This window comes from Excalfactoria chinensis, chromosome Z (assembly GCF_039878825.1).
Source record: "Excalfactoria chinensis isolate bCotChi1 chromosome Z, bCotChi1.hap2, whole genome shotgun sequence".
Lineage (NCBI taxonomy): Eukaryota > Metazoa > Chordata > Aves > Galliformes > Phasianidae > Excalfactoria > Excalfactoria chinensis.
This window is the reverse complement of record NC_092857.1, coordinates 59742211-59752631: the sequence shown is the minus strand read 5'-3', so window position 1 is coordinate 59752631 and position 10421 is coordinate 59742211. Positions and strand designations below refer to the sequence as shown.

The following is a 10421-nucleotide window of genomic DNA, read 5'->3' as shown; positions in this document are numbered from 1 at the left end:
CCACAACATCCTTCTCTCCGAATTGAAAGGATATGGATTGGATGGTTGGACTGTTCAGTGGATGAAGAAACAAGATGTCTCAGTGTCTGGATGGAGATCAGTGATGAGTGGTATTTCCCAGAGTTCATTGCTGGGGCTGGTACTCTTTAATGTCTTCATCAGTGACATTGACAGTGGGGTTGAGTGCACCCTCATCAAATTTGCTGATGACACCAAGCACTGAGGTGTGATTGACACTCCAGAAGGGTAGGATGCCATCTAGAGGGACCTAGACAGGGTTGAGCAGTGGTTCCATTGAACCTTGTGAGGTTCAACAAAGCCAAATGCAAGATCTTGCTCCTGGGTTGAGGCAATCCTCACTACCAGTAAAGTTGGGGAATGGAAGGACAGAGTGCAGCCCTGCTGAGAAGGATCTGGGAGTAACTCAGAAGCTGAGGTATCTCAGGAATGGGGAGATGGCAGCTGGATGTGAACCAGCAATGTGCCCTCCCAGCCCAGAAAGTCAACTGTATCCTGGGCTGCAGCAAAAGGTGCATGACCAGCAGATCAAAGGAGGTGATCCTGCCCATCTGCTGTGCTCAGTTGAGGCCTCACCTGGAGTGCTGCATCCAGGTGTGGAGCTCTCAGTACAGGAGAGACGTGGAAATGCTGGAGCACATCCAGAGGAGGGCAGCAGAAATGCTCCAAGGGATGGAACACCTCTCCTATGAGAACAGGCTGAAAGAGCTGGGGATGTTCAGCATGGAGAAGGCTGCAAGGTAGTGGCCTTTTGGTATCTAAAGAGAGCTAAAGGAAAGAAGGGGACTCTTTAGCAGAGTCTGTAGTGATAGAACAAGGAGAAATGGTTTCAAGCTTAAAGAGGGTATATTTAGGTTAGAAAGGAGAAGATCTACAGTGAGGGCATTGAGGCATTGGTTGCTCAGAGATGTGGTGGATGCCCCATCTCTGGAGACTTTCAGAGTGAGGCTGGATTAGGTCTTGGGCAACCTGATCTAGTTGTGGATGCCCCTGTTCATGGCAGGAGAATTGGACTAGATTACCTTTAATGGCCCCATCCAACTCTAAGAATTCTATGATTCTATGGTTCTATGATTCTAAAGCAGAGGTATCTATCTCAGGACTGAGCTTAGCCTTAAATACATCGTAGGGTTGGGGTTTTTTTGGGTTTTTTTTTTTGGCTCATCTTGTCAAAGTTGTGTGGCTTTTTTATATTTCATTTTCATTTTATTAAAAATCTTGGAATAGGAAATGAAACTTGTTTTACATCTACTTGAATTCAACTCCTTTAAATCTTTTGGTAATATCAGACATTATTAAATTCATAGATGGCTGTGCACTGGAATTAGGTAAGTTTCAAGATTATTTTGGGATATACATTGAAAAAGTGTTTGTTGGTCCAGAGATAGAGTCCTCATCACCATTTAAGAAATACTTTTTCTGAAACTTGATTTAAAAGATGTGGATTAATTGTACTATTGAGATGGATTTGTTGTTAAAATGACTACAGTGAGTCATGCGCTGTTCCCATCAACCAGGTTTAAACACCTCAGCGTATTCCACCGCCATTTGCATGAGTGACTGGTGTTCAGGACCTTGAGGAAGAGGACTGTATTTCTCATTCATTATGTGTATGTTCATTACTTCTTCACTAAGTTCTTTAATGTGCTATCTGTGGGAGCGGTGGTAAGGTCGGCTGGATGTGAGCTGGCTCTGGTTTCTGCAGTTTGGGAGATGCTGTGAGAGAACGTAGGCACATTTTCATGCATGGCATCACCACAGAGCTCCCACATTGAGCTCAGAATTCTGAACCTCCAAATCCATTTGGGTGACCAGTGCTTCTGGGGGCTTCAGAGCGACGGCACAGACCAGCAGTTCCTGCTGGAGTTCCTCGTATCTCAAGGGCTGGTTTTGGCCCCAAGCAGAAACATCTCGCACTCGATGCACCCAAACAGAGCTCATCCTGAAGTGATGCTCAGATGCACAGGTGAAACATTTCTGCTGAAATACAGGATGGATAGACTATTCTGTTTGGTTTGGGGAACAAAGAACGTGTGTTCTCCTTCTGCTTCAGCAACCTGGTGTCAAATGTGTAAGCAGATGTGATAGGGACTGGTCTTTGATGCTAAACATAAAACACTGAACTTCTCCCCACTTGTATTTTCCTTCTTCCTTGTTTTCAAAAGCGTGAATGAACCATCATGAATCTTTATCCCATTAGCAGGTTACATAAATCCAACTATTGGCTGTGAAATGTTTTTCACAGCACTGGTTCATTCAGGTGCTTGGCTGTGTGTGTAACACCAGGGAAGAAAGAGGAAAGGCACCTGAGGCAGTGAGAGGTTTTGCTGTTCGGTTTTGCCATGCATTGCCAGTTCTGTGGGCTGAACACAAAGGCAGTTCTTCAGCTGCCAGTCTACAGGCCGTGTCCATTACACCAGAGCTGAACCGTTGGTTCCTAGTCAGCCTAACTAAGCCCCATAGAAAAACACCTCTTTTAGGATGCTAATTGAAAAACCTGACCTATGAACAGCTGCTACAGGTCTGTCCTTCCCGAGAAGGACCGCCAAGTGCGGTCTGTTGGAATCGATGGGGCATTGTGCTGGTTGCACTGAGGTATGGTTATGATGAAAGGGGATGGAGCACTCAGAAGTAATTACTGAATGCTTAATAAGTCAGCAGTACCCCCAGCAACGTAGTACTTTGGAGAATTGGGTACAGTGGGCATACAGACATCTGCTGTGATAGGCTGCCTGGGGGGAAGTGGTTCTGTTTTGGATTTTTTTCTCAGAGTTGATTTTAAGTCAAGTGGATGTGAAGCTGAGGGGAGGATGAAGACAACTTTTCTCTGGGTACTGAACTGTCTCATGCATTTCAAAGTGGTAGAGGGCGAAGTAAATGGCCTTTTTTTGCAGTTCGTTGACTGATCAACACGAGTGTATCTGATGGAAATGTCTAGTTAAGAAAAAAGGTCTGTAATGCTGATCTGTGCTTGGCTCCTTAAAGCTGCTGTGCTCACAGAACTTGCAAACCAGAAACATCCTCCAAAACTTGTAGCACCGGTGGAGTCATTAGTAAAAGTGCTGCTACTATTTTATTTTCCCTCCTTCTTTGAGAGTTGGCAGCAGAGGACAGTGCTCTACTGGGTTCAGTCTGACAGCTTGTCTTGCAGTGTTTCCTGGAAAGCTCCCATTTTGGACAAAGTGCAGCCCTCTTGGAAACTAGCTGTTAGAGCTGCTAAGTCAGTGCTATACTGGACATACTTACCAGACTTCTAAAGAGCTTTTTATTTTTGTAGGTTTCTGTTATTTTTACCCAGAAGCTGCTTTGAATCAGACGGAAATTTGCATGACAGTATCTGAAGGTAATACCAAACAAGTCTCGTCCCAGGGAAAGTCATACTGTGTTGTTTAAAATGATACGCTATAAAACAACAGACGAATCCAAACACATCTACAGCCTGTAAGTAATACCAAAGGCAAGTAGATCAATGAGTATAATGCCATCATACCTGATGATAATTTCCTTTCTGGTGTTAAATTGCTTTAAAATGATCCAGTTTAATCCAGAATGGAATAAAAGGGACAGCACTGTTTTCTGTAGTGATGTCTTTGTGGAAACCTTGAATACTTTACTGAAAAAAAACAGCAATTTCTGCATTTTGTTTTCTATTTGAGTGTGTACCTACTCAGGGCAGCACCAGCAAGCAGAAGTACTTGCACTGATGGTCATAACATATCCTTTGGCACTCAGAGTTGATGGGGGTTTTACACTCTTGAATGTAGTGGGAGTTTATTAGAACTGAACTGTAAGATTTAAGTTAAGTCGTGCTGGTCCGTGACATGGATTAGCATAACCTTTGTAGGGCCAGCCTCCTTGATCCTGCCTTATGATAAGGAGAGTCCTAATTGGACTAGAATGATTTAGTTCCTATGTTTAGGTTCTGTGCTGATAGAGGAACTAAATCAGCAAATGCTGTATGACCTTACTCCCAAGTGCTGTGTAACTTTATTTCTAAGTGAAAAAGCATTTGCAACACAACAACTCGTAACAATTAGAACCAATCACCAAGCTTACAATTAGATGATTCCTTACTGTAAAGAACACCAGCATTAAAAAAAAAATAATTACCCGAAAATAAGCTTTATTGCAAGAAAAGTGTTGTCATACAAACCTACAAACACAACTTTTTTTTCTTACAAACATTTTAATAAAAATGCACAGTTTTCTTTCTTTTTTTTTTTCTTTTTTTTTTTTTTTTCCTTTTTTCTTTTTCAAAAATCCCCATGAAGAACAAAAGAAAAGAAAAACCACTGAGTATAACTTGATAGTAATCTTTGGTCAGCACCGATATGTGACTGAAACAATCCCGGAGCCAGCGTGTGCTTTGGCTTTTTCACATATGAGATTCCGTTACACAGCTGGTTACAAGCACCAGCTGGAAAGAAAAAATAAAGCACCATAGAGACATACACTTAACACGTAATGGTACAACATTTTAAACAAAAAAAAATTACTAAAGTAAACTAAATGTCAACTCATTGTACACACATCGCTCTTACAAAATAAGCTATGATAAAATGAGGCGTACGGTGTATAACTACAGTATTAATGAAACTTCTAACAAATGGGTTTCAAATACACATTTTCCTTGTCTGCACTGCATAAATAGTTTGCACGTATGGCAGTCCTGATACAGCTCTCTCAGTTTTTAGTAAATGCACCATTAACTCAAGCCAGCACCAAACAGTATGAAACATCATGTGTCCCTTTCGGAGTGACGTTCTCTTCAGCTGCCTACAGTAATGCAAGTTTGTAGAGCACCTTTTGTGAGAATGAGGTGTGTTAGCATGTGTGGTTCCTTGAGGTTATTGGAAGGAAGTACAGTACAGTTTGGTTCTGCATTCTAATGGTATTAAAAGCAGTCAAGGTATTTTGCTACAGTGGTTGTGCCTCGTACTTTATCTGATGTGGCTGATTCAGAAATACAGTCCTATTGACCTGCTGTGAAATATGATTTCTGCTGAGACTAGTATTGCAATTCACGTCCTTTAAGACCTTTTTATTTTTACTTTTTTTGCTTTGAACACTCAGAGTTTTGCAAAGAGCACTTTGGAACAGCTGGGAGATGTTTCACAGTGCTCCTTTGGCTCTGATAAATTTTAACTTAATTGCTTACGTACTATTTGAATGACTGGCACAAATGCAAAAGGAAACAAATGCAAAAGGAAACATCTTTCAAATCTTTTTTTTTTTTTTTTTTTTTTTTTTTTAAAGAAAGTACCACTAAAATGTTATAGCTCAAATTTATAAATCTAAAGAAAAAACAAGCACGTTTCCCTTTTTGTTTACATAATTTGTTATTTTCTCCATATATTACTGCATTAAAAATAAATAAACATCTATATTTTTTTTAATTTTTTTTTTTTTTTTAATTAGGAACTATAGCAAAATACCCATTAAGTGTTACAGACTGCTAACAGGAAAAAAATAGCTCACATTTTTGTGCCATTTAGTGCCATATGATGATCTCTCAAACTTTAGCTTTTTAATATACTTTTAAATTGAGGTTATATAAAAGATACAGTAATCATGATTGCCACAAGTTGCCCCTCTTTCAAGGGTGGTTGCGCAGTCTCCATAGAATAGAGAGAAGTCTTCCCTTCTCCCTTCATCCCCCAAAAGTCAGTGACTGTTCCAAAACCTTTGAAAAGCAGATACGTTCAGGCGGGTAAATAGGTGAACAGAAGTGACTGAAGAACTGGACTCAGTCTGGAAGATGGCTAGTAGAGTTCTAGCCACAGCCTCATTCTGAGAGCTTCCCCGAGCTCTCCAAGGAGGTAGTTGCCCTCATTGCTGTCTTCCAGTTTCTTTAGCTCCTTTTTCTTATAGAGAGGAATGCTAGTGATTTCCAGTGTGTATGTTCCAGGCACTGACTTTTTCTTAGCTGTGTGCAAATAACTGAGTCCATCCTGCTGATGGATTCGAAAGATGCCGTCATCGTTGCCATGTGAGATGACGTAGCGCACGTGGTTGGTAAGAGGCTCAATGGCTGGCATCAGTTCTAGGATGCGCTCCTTGTTGTCAAGCCTTGAAACGTTGACTCTCATCTTCAAAGGACTATCCATGTCCAGGCTTTCCAAACTAACCTGCTCAATCTGAAGCAAAGAAGGGAAGGAAATTTAGAGCAGGAAAGAAACAGATATTCATTTGCGTTGAGAGAAGAATAATCATTGCTTAGCAACAGTTTCTGCATTTCTCAACCTCTAGCAGTAAAAGAAGCCACTGAAAATCCTTTCCAGCTGGGAGAACTGCTTGATTTCATATAACGCACCCTGTAAATCTTAAAGGCTTCTCTCACAGGCTTAACAGGATAATTAAAGTTGTAGCATCAGGTCTGTAGAGGGGGCTCAGATTTCAGTCTCCTTTCAGGATCTGTTTAACTTCACGCGTGTAAAAAGTCCATGTAAAGAGGAGACATATGTTTAATATTGAAGTTAAGACTATGAGAGAGGCACAGTCTTGTTCTTATGATAAGCTTCAGTGTGTAACATTACAGAAACAGAATGGATACAGCACAACACTGAATAGGAACTCCCTCAAAACTTGTGGTAGAGCTGTTTAAATCGATCCTGGCTTCTAAAAAAGGCAAGCTCAGCAATTGGTGGAGAAGTACAATGATTCGAAAGTAAACCACAGCAAGGAGAGAACTGCTTACTACTTGCTTGCTTTCTACAGAAGCAGCTGGTATGTAATGCTGCCCAAATTTCATTGTACTTCCGCCACAGAAAGGAGGTGAAAAGGAAAACATACTGACATTGTTTTTCTGACAAATGATAGAATTGTTCAAATTGCAAGGGACCTTTAAAGATCAACTAGTCTAACTCCTCTGCAGTGAATGAACAGGGACATTTATAGCTACATCAGTTGTGCTTTCTTATTTTTTTAACAACAAAGCTTAAGTATGTCTCTGCTGCCATGTAAATCCATTCCAGAGGTATTAGCTGAGGACGAACTTAGGTCTGGGAGGTTGAAAACAAGTGCAAAAGCCATCTGTGAAGGTATAGCTTTTAAAAGTGCTTCTCCGAAAATACACAGGCCTTAGTCTTCTTCAGGAAACTTGATAGTAAGTAAATATCCAGCCTAGATGTCATGATTAGTATTGCACATGTGAAGATGGAGAAGGATTCTTCCTTTTCTCTGACAGAATTCCAATCACATGTGGATACATATATGAGCTACTTTGTAATGTAATTACAAATGCAAAGCAAAAACAAGTAAAGTTTGTGAGTAGGAACAAGTCCAGAAGTGTATTAAATACCACACTCAGTACAAATAATAATGATATGATTATGGATAATTATGAATTATTATTTTTTTCCCTTGTGGTTTTATGACGTGACATCTTCCTATCTCACTGCTGAGGCAGTAAGAAATCTTAGTGCTACCAAGCATCAGTACGTAGATGTAATAACTCAGAAGTAGATATGGAATTAACTCTGCAACAGAAAAAGCTTTTTTCAGAACCAACAAGGTGTTTCTGTGGTGGGTCGACAACAGAACTCTGATTGGAATCTAGGAACAGCGGTGGGAATGGCAGGTGGTATCTGTGTGAAGGTTGGGTTTGTGTGGGAAAATCAATCATTTAAAGTGTTAACATTATAATTTTTAGAAAAGAAACTGTATGACCGATGTCTTGTTTAGAAAGTCCAAACCATCAGAACCGTCTCTGATGGCAACGATCATGCAAAATAGCATGTACTGAGATGGTAGCTTCTGGATTATTTTAAGTTCTTACCCTTCTAGAAAGGAGGCTTGTTTACTTGTTCTTTCAGTACCACTTGTGTGGTCAGCACACATTACTATTTTACTTGAGTGCATTTTTGCCTGTTCGCGTTACGTAGCTCTTGAACTCCTGAAGGAAATCTCTCCCCCACTTAGTCATTTTCCCATTACCTACTGCAGATTCCAAGGCAGGAGTCAACAGTGTAAGACAACATCCTATCCTACAGAAGAGCAAGTGACAGATGTGCAAGTATACTTTTGTTTAACTTGAAACAAGCATACATCTAAATCAAGCATATATCTAAATGGCATAAATGCTAGGGCTTGCCTTTTATGAGTATTCCATAACTTACGTTTATAAGCCCATGAGAGTAAGAAGAAAGTGTAATTAAATTGAATGTGTAATTTTATAACACCCTTATCAATTTTACAAACATTCCAATTAAACAAGGTCCTCATCAGCTAGGCCATGGACTTTAGTCCACCCGCAACTATAACCAACCAGGAAAAGTTACTTAGACTTCAGCAATCTGCAAGAAGATACATTTAGCTAATCAAGACTTCAGGATGCCATCCTGACAGCAAAGCAAACTGCAGACTGCAAAAACGACTACTGTCCCAGCTCTCCGTAATTTCAGGAGAACTGAATTTGAGATATTTTGAGGAACTAGACCACATCTCAGACTAGAAAAGCTTTAAAAACTTCAGCTGTTGATAGCTGTTGAGTCCTTTCTGACTGTTAGAACATTCCTGCCAACAGGAAAAGAGTATGAAAATTATGAAGCAATCAGGGAAAAACAGATTTATTTTTTTTTTTCCACTGAATGTGGCCTGTAATAAAACTCTCTCTGCTTACTAACAGTACTTAGTCCTGAATCTCTGAAAATACCCTGAATTAAAACTGTTAATAGTACTTAGTTTTCCTGATACGTACTGTTTCATTAAGACTTCTCTTCTTCCTGTTGTCTTTTTTTGGATAGCCATTGATTTTGCACTCATAACAGGCTTCAGGGGATAAAGCATTTTCTTCGTCAGCATCTCCATCCACTGGCAGGTACTGGCCTTTGTTAAATCCCATCCCTGAGACACAGTGGCTGTTGAATAAAAGCAGTTGTTTTAGTTCTTGCAGTTTTATGAGCTGTTCAATTAAACGGAAAACAAGCACATGTAGTCTGTACTATGGTATTTGTATCCCCTCCTTTTCTCTTTCTTCACTAAGATGTCTGTGAATTATTTTACTTTGCACTGATGAATGAAATACATTCGCATACTGAATGGAATACAACTGCTGGCTGAAGTTGTGTATGTTTTTCTAATTTTCATTCACAGATATCATGAACAAACAAAACAAAACCAATATTCCCTGACTTTGGTAATAAAGATTTTAGTGTTTGTCATGTAACAGAATGATGTTAATTTGTGTTTAACATTCTGAGTTGATCCCTGTCTTAAACCTCTTGTGCTGGGGGCCCCAGAACTGGATGCAGTACTCCAGGTGGGGTCTCATGAGAGCAGAGTAGAGGGGCAGAATCAATGCCATCAACCTGCTGGTCATGCTTCCCTTGATGCAACCCAGAACACGGCTTGCCTTCTGGGCTGCCAGCATACATTGCCAGCTCATGTTGAGTCTTTCACCAACCAACACCCCTAAATCCTTCTCCTCGGGGCTGCTCTGAAGCCATTCTCCGCCCCGCCTATACTTGTATTTGGGATTGCCTTTATCCAGGTGCAGGACCTTGCACTTGGCACTGTTGAACTTTATGAGGTTGGCATGGGCCCACCTCTCAAGCCTGTCCAGGTCCCCCTGCATGCAATTCCTTCCCTCTAGCATGTGGACTGCACCACTCAGCTTGGTGTTCTCTGCAAACTTGCTGAGGATTCACTTGGTCCCACTGTCCATGTTGCCTGCAAACACGTTAAGTAACATTGGTCCCAGCACTGATCCCTGAGGAACACCACTTGTCATCAGTCTTCACTTGGACATTAAGCTGTTGACCTTAACTCTCTAAGTGCAACCACCCAGCCAATTCCTCATCCAGAGAGTGGTCCATCCATCAAATCTGTTTTTCTCCATTCTGGTGACCAGGATGTCATGCAAGACAGTGTCAAGCACTTTGCACAAGTCCAGGTAGATGACATCAGTTACTCTTCCTTTACCCAATGATGCTGTAACCCCATCATAAAAAGCCACCAAATTTATCAGTCATGCCTTAAGCTTGGTGAGGCCATGTTGGTTATCAGCAATCACCTCATCTTTATTTTTGAGTCTCTGACAAAGTACTGTGCATGATATACTCACCCTTGTCCAACTCTGTAATAGCCTGGTGGGCAGCCACAAAGATAACCACCTTCAGTGTTGGAACAACCATAATTGCAGGGGTTCTTGGCAGAAGAACATTCATTCACATCATGGCATGCACTGGAGAACTGGTCATAAGAAAATCCAGAAGGGCAGGCACATTTGTAACTTCCAAGCGTGTTGTAGCAGGAAGCAGAGCCACATGTGTTTGGATTGGAACACTCATTTTCATCTAGAAAGCAAACAAAAATGTATTGGTGCCTTCTAATCTGGACAGACATCAGACACAACGTAGCTAATGAATCAGAACATACGCAAGTCCTTGGGCTCTGCTATGTCC

General features: G+C 40.9%; 1 protein-coding gene across 2 annotated transcripts in view; it reads right to left on the bottom strand.

The window, feature by feature from the left end:
- Positions 1 to 5593: 5593 nt before the first annotated feature.
- The window catches only part of FBN2 (fibrillin 2), a 155305-nt gene continuing 150477 nt past the window's right edge, over positions 5594 to 10421 (bottom strand). The window contains exons 63-66 of one of the 2 annotated variants that reach the window (XM_072359077.1): positions 10082 to 10313; positions 8717 to 8876; positions 7529 to 7537; positions 5594 to 6155 (exon numbers count right to left, since the gene is read on the bottom strand). In XM_072359077.1, coding sequence (XP_072215178.1) covers positions 5781 to 6155; positions 7529 to 7537; positions 8717 to 8876; positions 10082 to 10313 — 776 coding nt within the window. In that variant the 3' untranslated portion in view covers positions 5594 to 5780. The remainder of the gene's footprint in view (positions 6156 to 7528; positions 7538 to 8716; positions 8877 to 10081; positions 10314 to 10421) is intronic. The other variant, XM_072359076.1, reaches the window with a different exon arrangement.